The sequence below is a fragment of the Paroedura picta genome, chromosome 6 (assembly GCF_049243985.1).
Source record: "Paroedura picta isolate Pp20150507F chromosome 6, Ppicta_v3.0, whole genome shotgun sequence".
Classification (NCBI taxonomy): domain Eukaryota; kingdom Metazoa; phylum Chordata; class Lepidosauria; order Squamata; family Gekkonidae; genus Paroedura; species Paroedura picta.
In genome coordinates, this window is record NC_135374.1 from 46,968,663 (window position 1) to 46,987,691 (window position 19,029).

Consider the following 19,029-nt stretch of genomic DNA (forward strand, 5'->3'; position numbering starts at 1 on the left):
TGTCTGTGCAATTTAAACAACAGGTTACAAAATTATATAAACATTATGTGCAGATTTTTAAAAAATCTTTAATGGTAAAAACACACAAAAGCCCATAGGCCATTACCGAAAAATTATCATAGGCACTGTACAATCTTAGGCCTTAGACCTTATGAATTTTTGTCATTTTTCACAATGAAATTAACCTCTTCAGGAACAGATCCAAATTGCCCCACATCAAAAGTGACACTAGTGGAGGACTACTTGTCTGCTGCTATCGACAAGATCACCCCTTGGCTCCCTCTCCACCCTTGCCACAAATTAGCTCCATGGTATACCAGGGAACTACAGGAGAGGAAGAGGGAAATGAGATGAGTAGAGCAAGTGTGGAGGAAGACTTGCGTCAAAACAGCAAGAACATCTTGTCGCACACTTATGAAGGTATATGAGATGGCAGTGAAGGTGGCTAAACATGAGTTTTATGCCCCTTCTATGGTTTCTGTGAGCTCTCACCCACCCCAATTATTTAGGGTAGTTCTGTCTTTGACTGACCTCCAGGAAAGATGCTGAAAACAGTCAATGGGCTGTGAGGCATTAGTGAGCTTTTTCACAGACAAAGTCTTGTTGCTTCATTGGGAACTTCCTACCACACTTAATACAGAAAGGGAACTGAAGGCCCTTTGTCCAACTCAGGGGGAATATGTTTTGGCTCCAGGTGGCTCTTTAAATCCAGACTGGACAAGTTTCTAGGGTCGGTAAGGGTGACCACTTGCCCCCTGGATCCTCGCTCATAATGATTGCTCAAATTGGGTGATTGATGGGTAAGCGGCCCCCTGGGAAATATTGTCGACCTCTGGCTACTGGGGATTTCCCAGAGCGGCTGAAGAGGTGGTGGTTCATCCCTTACTGAAAAAACCATCACTGGACCTGCTAGACCTGGCCAACTACCACCCAGTCTCGCATCTTGAGTTTCTGGGTAAGGTAGCTGAAGACTGTGGTGAACAAGCTCCTGGCATACTTGGAGGAAGCTTCGGTGCTTGACTCATACCAGTTGGGCTTCTGTCCGGGCACTGAGGTGGAGACAGTGCTAGTCACTTTGACAAATGATATCCAGCACCAACTGGATCAGGGTGGTCAGCAGTACTCGTGATGCTTGATCTGTTGGCTGCATTTTACATTGTTGACCATGAGTTATTGACCCACTGACTCGCCGTTGCCAGGATTTGGTGAACAGCCCTTAAGTGGCTGTGCTTCTTTCTCTAGAACCCGACATGGATGGTCGCAGTAGGTGAGGAGTTGTCACACCGCTATCAATACCCTTTTGGTGTTCCACCATCTCTCATCTACATTGTTTAACATCTTTATGCACCCTCTGGCCCAACTAGTCTCGAGCTAAGGAGTGGGTTGTCACTAATATGTGGATGACACCCAGCTCTATCTCCTGGTGGATGGCTGCCTGGACTCCTTCCCACAGATTATTTGGAAGTTGTTTAGGAGCCATAGGTGGGTGGTTAGAGCAGAGTCACCTGAAACTCAACCCCTCGAAGACAGAGGTCCTGTGGCTGGGCAGAAAGATGGCAGATCAGGAAGTATGCCTGCCCACCTTGGCTGGGGTGCAACTTAACATCTGGCCCTTGGCCAGGAATCTGGGTGTGATCTTGGATGCTTCCCTGTTGATGGAGTCCCAGGTCATTGGTCTAGCCCACATGGCATTTTACCACCTTTATCTGGTGAAGCTACTAGCTCCCTACCTGTGCTTGGCTATAGTGATTCATGCAGTGGTCACCTCCAAATTGGATTTCTGTAACTCAATGTACATGCGCCTACCCTTGACTTTGACCCAGAAATTGCAACTGGTGCAGAATGCAGCTGCTAGGCTCCTCACAGACACACCTTGGAGGGCCCATATTCATCCAGCGCTGAGGCAGCTGTATTGGTTTTTGGTTGCAGCCTGAATTTGGTTCAACATTTGGTACTAACCTTCAAGGTCATCTGCAGCTTGGGCCCCACTTATCTGAGGGACTGCTTGCTTCTTTATGCCTTCTGCAGGGTTCTTCACTCTGTGGGTGCTAATCCGCTGGTGATCCCCGGCCCCAGAGAAATTTGCCTAGCCTCAACCCAGGCCAGGGCCGCCTTGATACTGGCCCCAACCTGGTAGAATGAGTTCCTGGGTGAGCTGAGGGCTCTGACAGAGATGATACAGTTCTGCAGAGCTTGTAAGATGGAGCTCTTCCACTGGGTCTTTGGTTGAGGCCAGATCAAGGATGATCAGAGGCCCCTACTCAGTCTGGGCTAGTCCAACAGACTATGCCAGTCCATCAGGCAAGTTGCCATTCCTTCTTCATTACAGGTGACAGGCTGCTGGACTGGGTTGGGGAGAGGGTTATTATTCACCACCAATCTTGTGGTTTTGATATACTGGATTTGAATGTGGGTTATATCAGGGATTTTATCTCACCTTTGTTATCTGCCACGAGCCATTCTGGGAGTAGTAGACTATAAGTCTAACAAATAAATAAATCCAAGGGGCTGGTTATCACCTGTAAAGCCATTAATGATTTGGAATCTTTACAATTTTGCAGTCTCACGTTTTCACTTTCGTAGTGGGAACCAGTTTATGCCAGCAGCGATCCAGATTTTTCAGGCGAAGGTTGTTAATCAACTCTTATATGGGATACCAATCTGGATTGAGTCTTTGAATGATGAAGTGGATCGTATAGCCGCAATTTTCTTTCATCGTAGTTTGGGTCTTCCAAATATGATTAGTCTTGCCTCCCTTTGTAATGAGTTGGGTCTTGGTCTGTTGTCATCTAGAGCATGGTTATCCACTATCAAATTCTGGATAAAATTACAATATCGCTCCACTCCTAATAGTCTCTTGTACGATCTGCTAAGTGATCCTTTTGTTTCTAAATGGTACTGGCAGATCCAACATAAAATTCACACTCTGGGTATCAACTTGGAGCCTCTGGCTAATTATGAGGAGTTTCAAATATACAGTATTATTAGACAGAGAATCCGTGATATTGAGAGACAGACCATCGAAGCAGGAATCAATCGGACTTGTTCCCCCCGCTTCTTCGGCCTTGCTTCCAATACTGGTCATGGAGCTACTTATATGCAAAGTCTTATTAACCCACTCCATCGTCGTGCTTTTATGCTTGCTAGATTAAACGTCTTCCCATCAGCTGTCCTAGCAGGCAGATACAGCAATGTACCAATTGGGAACAGACTTTGTAAATTTTGCCAATTAGAGCCTGACTCAGTGCCACATATTCTACTCTATTGCCCATCACATTCTATGCTTAGACAACGACTTGTTGTCCCTATCACGATGGGCCTTTCTGGCCCTATGGACAGAATAACCAGACATTTGTTAGCTGATAGGTCCCCAGAAATAACGGAACTGGTGGCCGAATTCTTGGCTACTGTGATACAAAAGGACAGTCGGCTAGGCAAGAATCAGGTCTAGACCAGGGGCACCTACAACTGGTGGAAATTACTGATTGCTGGGCATTCTGGAGGAATCTACTGTTGGTTACTGCTTATTTTATTTTATTTTATTGTTTATCTAGACTATGCAATTTTTATCAATTAATTATAATTATGAATTACCCTTGTTCTTATGATGTTTTATATGCCATTAAAGGTTTTTGAATTTGAATTTTTGATTTGGAATCCACATACCAGTCTTCTACTTGGCCAATTGTGCACAACCAAAGCATGCTAGTGAATTCTTTGGGCAATGTCATTATCAGTTGTTCTGTGGCCCCAACCAAAAGCCTGATGGAACGGCTCCATCTTGCAGACCATTCTGAACCAAGAAAGTTCCTGTAGGGCCCATAGGGCCTATGATCCCCTGGAATTACGGTCTATCTCCAGACTACAGAGATTTAAATCTAACCATCAGCTGATTAAAATAACTACAAGCTTCCAAATGTGTCTGTTTGCATGATCATGATGCGTTTTCACACGATTAGACTTTCTTGCTGCAATCATCAACCTTGTCTTCACACTAATCTGCAGCTGACTGCAGTTTAGAAGCAGTAAAATGGGGGGGATCCTTTGAGGGTTTTTGGTGGGACTTGCACATGCATTTGCTCTCAGCTAACCTTGCAATTGATTCTTGGGATCATCTGGGGATTGGTGGTTGACTTCTGTTTTATATGGAGAAGATCTCAAGTTCAATCCTTGTTATCTCTGGCTGAAAAAAAGAAGAAAATAAAGGTAGGTGTGAGATAATATAAAAGATCTCTTTACTCAGATTCAAGTTATGACTTTAGGCTTGCAAAAGATCTTATGTAGAACTCTGAATGTTTACCATTTGTTTTCATATCCCTGCCAGACATTGAACATCATGGCATGTCATAGACTGTTTTTAAAGAGTCCCTCTATACTAGTGCAGGTGAATGTACCATGGTCTATGAAAACCTTAGCTATTAAGTGTGTCTACGTTGGTCTCATAGTTTCTTCGTCCTCTATACCCAGCCAGGATTTTGTGAGAAAAGAATTGGTAGTCTTTCACACACTTGTTTAATTTTTCGAGATCCTTTCACTGGCTGCATGTTTCTTTGTTTGTTTGCTTTTGCCTCTTAATAATAGGGAAGAAAGTAGCATCTCTTTCTAATAAAATTGGACATATCTTATGTGTTGAATAAGAATTAGCTGTATCTGTTTCAGCTTCTTTTCAAAGACGGCATGGAATCAGTCTTCTGCTTTAAAACAAAAATAATATTTTTATGTAGAAATCCAAAAGCCATTTTGGATTTCATTTTTTCAAAAGATTTGCTGTATTCTAGTTTTACTTTAAAATCAATACATTGTGTGTGTGTGTGTGTGTGTGTGTGTGTGTGTGTTTCTACCTGTCTCTAGAATGCTTGGAAACTTTTATCCTCTGCCACACTTTTGTTTTCATCATCTTATAATACAGGCTGTTGTCGTATAGTTAGAGTTTCTATCTTGGACTGGGAAGAGCCAGATACAAATCTCCTCTCAACCTTGAAACTGTGGCTTTCTTTGGGTCAGCCGTTATTAATCTTAACATATAAAACTTGATTTTTCTTAATTCCCTAATTCTTGAAAGGATATGGAAACTAAAAGGAAACTTTCTTTGACTTATTAGAAATACAAAAGGGCATAAACTGGTTCATGAGCCAAAATTTGGCAAGGACTTGACCTGGTTCAGGGGCCCCAAACAGCCATTCAAGAAAGGTGCTTTCTCCAAACATTTACCAGACTTTTGTCCAGTTTGGTTCAGCTTTTTGGACCAGTTAAACCTAGCAGCTGAGCGGCCGACTTGTTAGATTAAAATGACTGCAAACCATGAAACCCATCAGCTTTGCTCCCTTACCCCCTCTTTGAAGTGAAGAAAAGCAAAACAGATGGGTAGCTGCCCCCCCCCCCTTTTCTCCTGGTAAAAGCAAGAAAGGGAGATCCAAATCGGCCAGTTCAGTTCAGGACATTATTGGCTTAGTTTGTGGTTCAATTTAGGGGTTGCCCTGAACCTCAGAATGAACCAGAATTTTAATTTAATGTCCCTCCCTAGTTAGAAATATAAAAAGTTGAAACTGTATTTCTTATGGTTTGGAGGGAGAGGACTTTGGAAAGTGGGGCCTGCTGCAGCCAAAGATGAATACAGTCAGTAAACAGTAAGAATTTTCCTTTGCATTTTTAATGATTTCCTTGTTAGCAACATTGTTATAAAATCAATTCAGTTTTTTCAGTGTTTGTGATATTTAACTGTTATACAGATACATCTATCTATACTTACTAATTAGCAGTCAGAATTTCTAATAGAACTGTCATTGTAGTACACAGTCTGATAACATTTGAAAAATAAAATACAGCCACAACATTTTCTTAAAATAATGTGTCAAACTAGTGAGTACTATTGCAAACACATTTATATTGCATGCTTTCCTTTGTATTTTTTTAAATATAGGTAATGAGTTTGGTCATCCAGAATGGCTAGACTTCCCCAGACGAGGCAATAATGAAAGCTACCATTACGCTAGGAGACAGTTTCATTTAGCCAATGATCAACTTCTTCGCTACAGATTCCTAAATGCATTTGACAGAGATATGAACAAATTGGAAGAAAGATGTGGCTGGCTTGCATCTCCAGAGGTAAACTATGTACAGAAAAATGTTAGGCGTTTGTCACTAGCATTGTGCATGTTTAGAATTTCAATATCAAAGAAACCGCATGTAAACATTGTAAAACAGTATTATGCACTGTGTAATGCCCCTAACATACTTTCAAGAATAATCTGAAATGGTATCTTGTTTATTATATTAGATTATTTTCCTTCTATTCTATCTGAGAACTTCAGAAAAAATCTTACTAAAGCTAATATATCACTGAAAAGGCTTTTATTTTGACATAAATAATTGTGCTTACTTTAGAAAATTTGGTTAACAATCTGCCAGTAATTTAGTAATCATAAAACACAATAAAGATGAAAAGGAGGGTGCACCGCCTACCTGATTGGCCCTCCAAGGTTTCACTCACCCCAGGTAGTCTGTGTGTTGTCTCCAACCACCTCCACCTCTTCCTTGGCCCTCCAGGGCATCACTTGCCCAGGAGGCACAATCAGGTAGAGCAGTAGTTCTCAACCTTTTCTTTGCTGTGACCCCAACTTGGGCGCCAAAGCCCAGTGGGGACCCAGCAGGAAGAGCCGCCAGCTATCACTGCGGAGGCGCTTCCGCTAACCCCCCCAGCCGTGGCCATGGGCCACACCCCACAAGAGGTGACTGGAGGGGTATGAAGGCCCTGCCCGGGGGAGGGGGCTGCTTCTCTCGCTGCCACGTCCACGTTGCTCGCTGTCCCGCTCTGGGCCAGGCGTGTCTTGCTCCCTTGGCTTGCCGCTTCTCTCCTTTCTCATTTTAACCGTGGCGGCCCTGCTTTACGCAGGGCTTGCCGGACAGAGTTGGGCAGGATGGGGTGACTTTGGACCCGTGGGGGAGGGGGGTCGCTTTCTTGCCAGCTCTAAAAGAGCTGAACGAAGTGGTTTGGTGCATTCCTCAGCAGTCGCCAGCGCAACCCTCCCAGCAGGCTGGGCAACTGCAGAACTAGCCAGTGGGGCACTGGAAATATATGTGTGTGGGTGGCAGGCACGCGCATGTGCACAACAATTGGCATGGCTCTGCTGCCTCTGTCCACCTTCACCAGCTGCCGCCCTCACCTGTCTCCACACCCCGCCACCTGCCGCCATAGCAGTTTTCAAGTGGCAATGTGAACTGCCCAAGTTTCTAAGAATATTGTTTCTAGAAAATTTGTTCCCCGTACTGAAAATCTAATTAATGCACTTCTCAAATCATTCTAGGTCTTGAACACTTAAAATCTCACTTGTAAACCTACCACTAGCAAAATTAATATAAGCCCAGTAAGCTATCAATTTAATTTATAACTGAAGATGGTTCAGGATTTTTCATGTGGGAAGGGAAATCAAACCACTCACCTATTCTACCTGAGTTTCTTATTTGTCTCATAGTCCAAGCCTGGTTATATTTACTCAGAATTAAAACCTATGAAAACTACTCTATGATATTAGGACTGTAACTTTGATAACAATTTCTTTATGCATCTGGTATTAGTTCCTAGTTCCCTTGTTCACAGTTCTTTCCTTCGTATTTCTCATTCTCTAAACACAGACATGGTACGTTTAGAAGTCTAGTAATTCAGATGTACTAACTGAATAGCTCCACTACAACTTGAAGTCAGGTGCTCTTCTTCAGAGCAGGATCTGTAGTTAAATGTAGTTAAATGGGCCTCCTTGCTGCTCCCAGTAAGTTCTCTTTCCATCCCCCACCATTAAAAACAACTTATGGAGTATCTGCAAGTCACAAGTAACTTGCAGATATGGAGTATCTGCAAGTTAATGTTCTTGTCAACAATAAAATCCTACACGAAAAATGAAGAAAGGTTCAAAACATAAACAGAGAAAAACAGAACCTTTCCAAGGCAATTGGTACAATAAATTTTATATGTCAATAATTTTTTAAGGACTAACCAAAACGGTTTCTAGATATACTCCGTTTTCACAATTTTTCTTCAGTGGTTTTTGACTGCCATTCCCCACAATACAGAGCCGGTGGCCTTTTTATATATATATATATATAAATTGCTTGATAAGAGTATAAGAAATCAACCACAGAAGAAAAATTGTGAAAATGGGGTATTTCTAGAAACCATTTTGGTTGGTCCTTAAAAAATTATTGACATATAAAATTTATTGTCACAATAAAATCCTATGCAGCATTAAATCACCATCAATCCATTGGCCTAAACAAGAAAAAAGTACATACAAGAAAGAGCTGTGAAGAAAAGAACGGTGCCTTTGAATTTCATCTCATGTTATTGTGAGGAAATTTCCCTCCATACCTCCTTCTTCTCTAGCTGAAATGTGTAAACTAACATGTTCCTTTCCTTTTTTTTTCTTTTACAGCTTACCAAGCTCTTTAAAAATTAAAACCATAGTTTTAGGATCTGTATGGTTATAGTCTTACATTATAAGCAAAGTGTTATGTACATTTAATTTTTGTTTCTTTACAGTTGCTTGGCTGCACTCAGTATGGTAGTAACACGAACTCCAATTAAAAAAATATATATTTTTAAACATCTTTTTCAGGCTTATGTGAGTGAACAGCATGAATCAAACAAAGTCATTGCTTTTGAGAGGGCAAACCTTCTGTTTATATTCAACTTCCACCCATCTAAAAGCTTTACAAATTACAGAGTGGGTGTACAAATACCAGGAAAATATCCTTTATTTTGCTGTGGTGTAACATATATAAAAACTTAATTTATAATAATGCGGGGGGGGGGGTTAAAAAATTTATTAGTCTTAGGTATTATGTATTCACAATTTGATTTCATACTTTAATGAAAAGGAAAGCACTTAATAGTTTATAGTTGTAGCAGTGTGCTTTCTGTGATAGTAACTGTTAAAAAAACTTCAAGTTTATACTTGTATATGCATATTGTGTTTACGTGTTTCCTGCACATTGTGAGATAAAGTAGATATATTCATTCTTGGAAGACTGCAGAAGTTTCTGCACAAAATCTCCTAGTCATGTGAAGGTCCAGTAAAAGTTGTTGTTTACATCAAAAATGTGTATTTCCTTAGCAAATAGAATCTTAGTTTAGTTTAATCCGGGGGGGTGGATGACAAAAGAAAGGATGGATTCTAGAGCCCTGCCATGCCTTTTGCCTTCTCTTTATTTGCTTGCTTCCCTGGTATGCTGTATCGAATTTTCAGAATGTTTTTGTGTGTCCAACCATCAGTATGTAGTACTGCTATCCAATACTCTAGTTTCTTTATTTATTTTATAAAATTTATACCTTTCTGACCTTACAGTGGCCACACGATTTGGGTGACCTTAACTGGGTGACCAAGGACTGGCCTTTCAGTTTTGGATAGCCCTCCACTAAGGAGAAGACTCATAGTTAGCTCCACTTATTTAAACATTTTCTAAAACACTCAAAGAAAAAAGAAAGAAACCCCAAAAATAAAACAAAAAGATGGAGGAGGAGGAGAAGTCCAACCTTCGCTATGGATGGGAAATCTGCTCCAAAGATAAAGAAGAAAGACACTTCTGAGAACCAGCTTGCAGGCTGTGACATCAGAGACCCATGGACACCAGTGACTGCTCAGGAGCCTGGGCCAAGGCTTCCAGGCTGGGGATGCAGTCGGTGGCGTGCACAGAAATGCAGCCAGCTTTCCTGCTGAGGAAGACCTCTGAGGCATGGCAGGGAGAACTCCACCACATCAATGGATGACAGAGACTTTGTGAATCGAGGAGGAGGAGGAGAAGGAGGAGGAGAAGGAGAAGGAGAAGGAGAAGAAGAGTTGGTTGCTTTTCTCTACCCAAAGGAGTCACAAAGCGGCTTATAATCCCCTTCTTTTCCTCTCCCCATAACAGATACTGTTCGGTCAGAACAGCTTTATCAGTGCTGTGGCGAGTCCAAGGTCACCCAGCTGGTTACATGTGGAGGTGATAACAGAAGAAAGAATCTACCTTAGGCAATAATTAATGTTTAAACAATGTAACAATAAATACAAATAGAAATGTCATCGCTTCTTTTAATCATCATAAAACAACCAAAACGGCCTCCAGATTTAAACCATTTTCAAAGTGGGATTTTCATCAGTGGTTGTTTTTCCAACTTAGTATTTCCTGATGGTCTAGTCCAGGGGTAGTCAAACTGCGGCCCTCCAGATGTCCATGGACCACAATTCCCAGAAGCCCCTACCAGCAAATGCTGGCAGGGGCTTCTGGGAATTGTAGTCCATGGACATCTGGAGGGCCGCAGTTTGACTACCCCTGGTCTAGTCCTTTGCTATGATCTATTCTTCTTCATGGAATTTAAACAATATATATATTGGCCTTTGGCTCAAAGGTAAGGGGAAGCTTAGTCAAAAGACTATCAGTTTTCAAAGTGGCATTTCCTATATATTTCCTATATATTTCCTATATATTTCCTATATATATATATATGGAAATGCCACTTAGAAAACTGTTTACATCTGGAGGCAGTTTTGGTTGTTTTATGACGATTAAAAGAAGAGATAAGACATTTCTATTTGTATTTATTGTTAAATTGTTTAAATGTTAATTATAGGCTAGGGTAGGTTCTTGCTTCTGTTATCATATTCATTTCGAACCATCCTTTTTCCGTGGTATACTTTTATTATGATTACATGTGGAGGAGCAGGGAATCAAACCTGGCTTGCCAGATTAGAAGTCCGGAGTCCTAACTACTACACCAAGCTGACAGCAACTGTAGGGCTGGCATACCCCTTGGTTAAGAAACATCCGATTTCGTTGTCTGTGTCCAAGGGGGACCTAGAGGCTGAGAGTTTCATCTCAGCCAATGGACCACAAGGTGACCATGAAGGCGAAACATTGGGCCTGGGGCATCAAGACTGCATGAAGAAAAAGGGAAATAAAACAAAAAAGTCGAGTGACTTGTGCAATTATGTATTGGCGCTGCCCACTTCCTCTTAGCTGCTCAGTCCTCCCCCCAAGATGGCAGCCCGTTTAACCATCACAGTGGTGACCCCTTCACCAACACAATGGTGCGACTGGCACAGAATTAGCCCCCCATCATGGCAGCCCCCTTAAACCACAGCATGGTTACTCCCAAAGATCCAACCTCTGGGCCATACAGCCACCAAGCAGGGCCCTCTACAGTGACAATAGTGGCTTCCCTGCCTTAGACTAGAGGCAGTTCCTAAGGCTGTGGGCGCTTCTGTACCCCTGCCTCTGGCCGTGCAGGCTGAAACATCAGAGGAGCCTGGGCAACAGGTATCTTGCAAGGAAGACAACCCAAAAAATTCAGAGAGGAGGGGTCTTGCCACCCCCAACCAAGTTTAAAGCTGTGTCCATCACTCTGGCCATTTCATTTGTCAAAGAGGCCGCTTTCAAGCAAGAGCAGGAGGAGAATGATTCACAGGATGAGGTGGATCTGGATTGCTCTTTAGTGGCCAGGCACTCAGAGTTTGGGAAACCTTCACTGGCTGGTTGCTCTGACAAAGAGGAAGGAAAGCTGCCCAGCCTCTCTCAAGTACTTTCATTTTTCCTTCCAAGGTGTTCACTATCAATATACTTTCCTTCCATTTGGCCTGTCTTTGGCCCTCTGAGCATTTACCAAACTTATGCTAGCCTTGGTGGTACACCTTTGACAAGAAGGACTCCACATCTATCCATATTTGGATGACCTGCTTCATTGAGCTTTGGATGTACCTACAGCTGTCCAGATAAAAAGGAGAACCATCCTGCAGGAACCCAGTTTTCTCATCAACTTCCCCAAGAGCCATCTGACCTCAACACAGAACTTAGTACATCTCAGGGCCAGAATAGACATGCAACACACCATGATGTTTCTCCCCACCAAGAAGCCAAGCAAGATTTGTGACCTAATTCATCATCTGCTGCATCATGCTGAAGTTCAGGGGCTATTAATTTCCACCATTGACATGTTACCATGAGGTTGCTTTCACTCAGCCTTACAATGGGCCCTTCTACCACATCAAGAGAACATTGCTCAGCAGGCATAAAAGTTGGTATGTCTTCCCACAGCACTCAAAGACCATTTTCAGTGGTGGACGTTTTCCCAAGAACCTATCATGGAGCACATCTTTCCAGATGCAGAATCCAGTGATTGTCACCATAAATGCCAGCCAAAAGGGGTGGGGTGAGCACATTGTGACAGCCTGCCACTGCAAGGCCGTTGGATCATGACAAAATCCAGGCACACCATCAATGGGCTGGGGCTGCAAGTGTTACAGAAGGCTCTGGTTGCCTTTCACCAGCACCTTCATGGCTGCCATGTCCTCATCAGGACCAAAAACATGTCAACCAAGGTGCACATCAGCCACCAAAGTGGAATGCAGTTGAAGACTCTATTTGCAGAAGCAGCTTGACTGTTCCATTGTATGGAACATCATCTGGTGACTCTCATGTCAGAACACCTCGGGAATAGTCAACATACAGGCAGACTGGTTGAGCTGGCAGGATCTAAACCCAAGGGAACGGAGTCTCAATGCAGAGGTGTTCCAGCTTCTATTAGGTCGCTTTGGACAGCCCTACCTTGACCTGATGTCATTGGCAGTGAATCACAAGCTACCTCACTTCCTGTCATGGTATACCAATCCACAGGCAGTGGGGGTAGATGCCATGACCCATCACTGGCCAAAACGACTACTGTACATCTTCCCTCCTGTTCCGCTTATTGGTTGCCTGTTAAACAAGATCTGCCAGGAGGGGCAGATGCCATCCTGGTGGCCTCTTTTTGGCCTCAGCAACCTTGATTCTTGGATCTTACCCAATTGGTGATTGAGGATCTGTGGCCCTTACCAGACAGACCAGATCTGCTCTTTCAGGGGCCCGTTCCTCATCCAGACCCAGCCTGGCTCCATCTGATGGCCTGGAAGTTGAAAGGCGTGACTTAGAGAGTTGTGGTTTTCCTGAAGAATTTGTCAAGGTTATGTTACAATCTCATCACCTAATGACGAAGCAGATATACATGCATATCATGCAGGCTTTCCGCAAATGGGCAGCAGCACACAGGGTGAATCCCCTGGAGACAAAGGAATCAGATGTAGTACAGTTCCTGTTCAATGGTTGGAAAAGGGGCCTGTGCCCTACCACCTTGAAATGCTACATTGCGGTATTCAATGTAATGTTGGGACACAGGCGTCACTGGAGCCTTACTACCAGCAGGTATATTAAATAATTTCTCATGAGACTGACTCAATTGGTGCCTCTAGTATGGCACTGTTTTCTTTCTTGGAAACTCCCTTGCAAACGCTTGCTGGGGCTCATGGGAATTGTAGTCCATGGACATCTGGAGGACCACAGGTTGACTACCCCTGCTCTACAGTACTGAAAGCCCTATCACATCCACAGTTTGAACCACTACGGTCATCAAAATTTAGGCTCTTGAATTGGAAGTTCATCTTCCTTGTAGCGTTGATCTCAGTACACTGGGTCTCAGAGGTCACAGCAATGTAAGGAAAAAAAGTGTGTTGTTTTCATAAGGATTCCATGATCCTTTACACTGAGCTTTTCTTCATTCCCAAGGAAAACTTTCCACAGGAGCAAGAACATCGTCCTGCCCTCCTTCTATCCTAGATCAAAGGATCAGGTAGAGGGTGAATGGCATACTTTGGATGTTCACAGAGCCCTGTGAATATATTTAAAAGGGCAGCACCTGTTCATCTTGTGGATGCACTTTTTGTCTCCCATAGCGGCCAGTATTTGGGAAGACCAATATCCAAATCCACCACTGCATGGTGCCTAAAGCTCTGCATCTGCAATGCCTACATGGTGCAGGGACTATGCCCACCACCAGGAATGACCATGCATTCCACCAGAGCAGCATCAGCATCTGCCACCTTCACTGCAAGAGCCCCAGTGGACAAGATCTGCAAAGTGGCGATTTGGTCCTCGCTTTCCACCATTGCAAGACATTATAAAATGGACCAAGGGGCCTCAGAGGAGGCCGGTTTTAGATGAAGAGTCCTCCAGCAAGTATGCGACTTAGTGACAGTGCTCCTGGTGACGCTTCTCTTTCCACCCTGGGGAGTTTAGCTGAAGCATTTCTGGATGACTTCCCCCACTGAAGTAGAATGAAACATTGATCTTACCTGAAGATTTCTCATCTTCAGTGGGGTGAAGTTATCCACTTCCCGCCCAAAGGAACTAAAATAAGTGATGCTGTTTGGGATGAACGGGGCATATATGTTCATCAGGACTGACATGTTCATAGAGGAGCTTGTTACAAAACTAGACAGCCAGTCCTTGGTCAACCTGATAAGGCCACCCAAATCATTTGAATTCAAATAGCCCTACCTGAGCTAGCAGAGGTGTGACCTAACCATCCTTGGATGACTTCGCCCCACTGAAGAGAAGAAACCTCCAGGTACGAAAAGTGTTCCATTCTACACCCCCAACTCACCCAGATGGGAGCATAAGCGGTCTAGAAAATAGGCACTGAAGAGCAACAATAGGCGGCCAGGACTTACCCGGGCAGCCATTTGGCGGGGCGAGGGCGAGTCGGGGAAGGAGGCGACGCGGGCGAGCCCAGCTGGAGGGGACTCAGCGCGCGCGGCGTGGGGCGGGGCCAGGAGCGTCGATTTAGGACGCAGCCTGGGTGATTTTCCCGCCTCTTGCCAGGACGGCGTCAAGTTGCCCTCCCTCCCTCCCTATTTTATGTTTATGTTGATTGTGTTTATTGTAATTTGTCACAGCGGGGTCTGCACTGGATAATGAGCCTGTTTAGTGGGGAGCCGGTGTGCGATCGGTCTCCCCACAAGGGTAGGGGCCCCTCTAAAGGGGTGGTAAGTCACGAGCAGGCCTGCCCGGCGGGGTAGGTTAATGCGGCTCGTTATTGACCGGGCGGCTCCGGAGGATGCCAAGGCGGTTTGCGCCCTTTGGCTCCCCTATCAGGGCCGTCTCCCATTTAGCAGATCCTCATAAGGAGACCCGTATCCCAGCGGGGATTAGTGATGGGCTCCTTATGGGGCTCTTGGGGTAGCAGCCGGCTGGCTGCTTAGGTGGCTCATTTGTCCAGGCAGCGCCAACCCTCCTATGGGAGGCATGTTTGTTGGAATAAAAGCTGTGGCCTACTTAATCCAAACTAAGGAAGCGTCGCGTCCTTATTCCGCCAACATTGCACTCTTACCTGCCAAAAGGACTTACAGGGTGGGATGGTAAGTAGACAATAAACTTGTCTTCTTTGGAGCATCACAGAAATAGCTTCTATGTCTAGAGAAGTCTCTTGGTTTTTGCCCCACAGTTTGCTCAATAATGTCATTGCTGTTGATCATTTATGCCTGAAATATATGCTAAATTCTTTTTAAAAAGTTATTTAAATTGTGCAGGGGAAAACATGTTAGCTCTCTTACAAGTTTTCTGGTTTCATGTACTGTACAGAAGCATAAAAACAACTTACATCAAGAAGGACATAGATAAAATTGAAAGGGTACAGAGGAGAGCGACGAAAATGATCTGGGGCCAAGGGACCAAGCCCTATGAAGATAGGTTGAGGGACTTGGGAATGTTCAGCCTGGAGAAAAGGAGGTTGAGAGGGGACATGATAGTCCTCTTTAAGTATCTGAAAGGCTGTCATTTGGAGGAGGGCAGGATGCTGTTCCCATTGGCTGCAGAGGAAAGGACATGCAGTAATGGGTTTAAACTACAAGTACAACGATATAGGCTAGATATCAGGGGGGGGGGAAATTCACAGTCAGAGTAGTTCAGCAGTGGAATAGGCTGCCTAAGGAGGTGGTGAGCTCCCCCTCACTGGCAGTCTTCAAGCAAAGATTGGATACACACTTTTCTTGGATGCTTTAGGATGCTTAGGGCTGATCCTGCGTTGAGCAGGAGGTTGGACTAGATGGCCTATATGGCCCCTTCCAACTCTATGATTCTATGATTCTAATAGCTAGGGTGAAAGTATACTAAAGCAGATTCCTAGTGTGGATAGAGGAATGTGTCAGCTGAGCTAACTAAATATTGCTAGATGTGGCCTGAGATATCTGGAATATTACCATTAAAATTCAGGTAGTTGTACTTCTTAAACATGTAAATTTCAGCTCCCTGACATTTGCAACCTGCACCTAGAGCTTCTAATGAGCAAATAAGGTCACTTGAATGAGTCACTGGAGTGTGATTGCCCAAGGCAAAAATGTTTCTTTGTAGCTACTTGGTTAGCTCCCTGCTTTGAAGTAATGTTATGTAACTGTCTCTGGTTATTAGAATTCAAGCTTTTATATAAAATGAAGACAAAGAATTTAATTTAGGATCAGCAAAATGCCAAGTTTCATCAAGGTGCTTCATATGTTAAGGTTAATATCAGTGAATGAGTCTATTTCAACTTAATATTGAAACTGACTTCTTAAAAAAGATTGGAGAATGAAATATAGATTTTTAGCATGGTAAAGACATTGTATTTTGAGATAGCATATTTTCCTCCTTTCCCTGACTCCTGTTTAGACACACAGAATACACCCACTAGAAACGTCTTGGAAACTCCCACTGCTTTCCTCAAAAAAGTCTTTTTGCACAATCTACATGGCCCTGTCCCCTGTAGGCCACATGAAACCAGGTAGGCATTGGAGGAATGCCTGACACTGCTGCCTGATGGAACCATCAGTGTCAAATGTTTCCATTGTCACATAGAATAGAAAGGAGATGTGGTTACATTTTCAACACTATAAAGGAATTTGGTGGAGGGGGTGCCCAGGTGCAATAAGACGAACGCTGGACCACTGCAGACCTTTCCCTGTCTCTTAGTCCATTGTAAGTCACAATATTCCCAAATTGTGCCCTATTGTGCACAGCTAAAGGATTTTTTTCACCCTCTGCGTTTTTAATAAAAATATTATTCTGTTTGTTTAACTGAAAAAAAACCTTTTAATTTTTGCCTTTTTAGTTTCTTTAGCCTTTCTCATGACTTCAGTATTCTCAAAATCAATCTGGAATACTACTGGGGAAAAAGCCCTGAGGCTTCTGTATAGTCACTGAAGCAGTTTCACAGTCTGTCATCCTAAACAGAATTGCGCCTTTTGAAATCTCTTTAACTCAGTGAATTCAGAAAGGTGTAACTCTGCTTTAGATTGCATTGTCACATCCTTACGTCTTACCACTTTACTCAGTTGTTCTTCTGTTGGTACTTCACTACATTAAGTCTATATGACGGGCCCCTGGATATTCTGATACTGTGTTATGCAGTTTATTGGAAACAGCTAGACGTAAGAAAATGTGCTTCTGAAACAAATCACTGCGCTTGCTATTAAAATATTTCCCTAGAAGACTGTTTATCTGTGATAGACAAGGGCAGACTAACGACATTTTTTATACTCTGATGGATGTCAACATAAATGAAAGTGGAAAGTATCGAAACTGATAGTTCCTCCATGAATACTTGATAAACGCATACTTCCAGCATTTCTCAGCACTTGAACATAAATACTCATCAGCTCTTCCTAAATAAAACCTCTTAATTTTGCCATGTTATGATCTTCATAAATAACAATTAAAATTTCTGCTATGGGAGAAATTGATTACAAAATACGAATTTTGTGTTTCTGTATTATCTACTTATACCTAATGATGCTTTATGTATCATTAAGTCTGCATAAGATAAAATGAGGACTTTGAGTTTAAGAATTTGTTGTAAAACTTATTTAAAAGCTTAGTATGTAAAATATGGTGAATATGGTAGATAATAATCAGATTTTCATTTCAAGCTATAATGCAAATATCAGTGGGTCAGCTTTTATAGAGGCTAGAAAAAATAAGATTAACATAATGTTTTGTTTTGTTTTTCCATGTGAATGTATATCCCTTTCTATATTTGCAGGGACAAGGTGACTAGAGTTGGAAGGGACCTCCAGGGTCATTTAGTCTAGCGATCCCCAACCTGTTGGCCGTGGACCACATGTGGTCCGTCAACTAATTGGAGGTGGGCCGCGAAGGATGCCTTCTCCGCCCCCCCCCCGGCCCTTTAGAACACACTTTTGGTGTCATTGTCTCCCATCACTCCCAGATGGGACTATCTCGTTGCAGAGAAACAAACTCAGGGTTCCCATTGATTTGTCATTGTCATGAGTTAAAATTTCCATGAAAATAAAATGTTCCTTATGTTCATTTTTGTCGCATGTCTGTATCTTATTTTAAACGGATGTTTAAACATTACCATAGCGATCAGAGAGCATTAGGGCAGTGGTTGAGAGTAGAGGAGTAAACTACCCCCCCACCAAGCCTCAGTAAAATTGTCAAGCGTTGAGTGGTCCCCGGTGATAAAAAGGTTGGGGACCACTGATTTAGTCCAATCCCCTGCAGAATTCACAACTACCTGCCCTCCACAGTGACCCCAATTCCATGCCCAGTTGATACCCCCCCCAAAAAAATAAAAGAACCCCAAGAATCTATGGCTTGTCTGGCCTCAAGGAAATTTGATTCCCTTCCCCAAAGTAGTGATTGGCATTTCCTGGTCCATGCAAGGAAGGGCCACAAGAACCAAGTTCAGACACAATCCTTCTGCTCGGCCACTTACAATATGCCTAACTTTACAGAATCAGCATTTCTGTGAGGTGGCTATCTAGCCTCTGCTTAAAAAGAAGGAGATCCCACCCCATCCTGAGGAAGCCTGTACCACTGAGGAACTACTCTGTCAGGATCTTCTTCTAGATATTTGGCTGAAAAATCTTTTGGATAATTTCATCCCATTGGTTTTGTTCTGACCTTCTGGGGCAACAGAAAACAATTCTATTCCATCCTCTTTGTGACAGCCCTTCAAGTACTTGAATATTACTATCATATCATCTCTTAGCTGTCTTCTAGGGTTGTATGCTTCAGCCACCAAAGCAGCCATTCGAGCCCGAAGCAGCCAATGCCACGGCACAGGGGAGAGGGGCAGCACCAGTGGCGGCGCATGACCTGGCACCTGCATGCAGGCACAGAGCTCTGTGCCTGTGTACACGCACCAACTGGTGCTCCGGCACTGCCTCTCCCCCCTGTCCCACAGCGCTGGCTGCT

At 43.3% G+C, this 19,029-nt stretch overlaps 1 protein-coding gene across 7 annotated transcripts in view; it reads left to right on the forward strand.

The window, feature by feature from the left end:
* Window positions 1-19,029, forward strand: part of GBE1 (1,4-alpha-glucan branching enzyme 1) — a 205,802-nt gene that overhangs the window by 166,638 nt on the left and 20,135 nt on the right. For all 7 annotated transcript variants that reach the window (XM_077342363.1, XM_077342361.1, XM_077342357.1 and 4 more), the window contains 2 exons: window positions 5,921-6,105; window positions 8,610-8,738. In XM_077342363.1, the coding sequence (XP_077198478.1) occupies window positions 5,921-6,105; window positions 8,610-8,738 (314 nt within the window). The remainder of the gene's footprint in view (window positions 1-5,920; window positions 6,106-8,609; window positions 8,739-19,029) is intronic.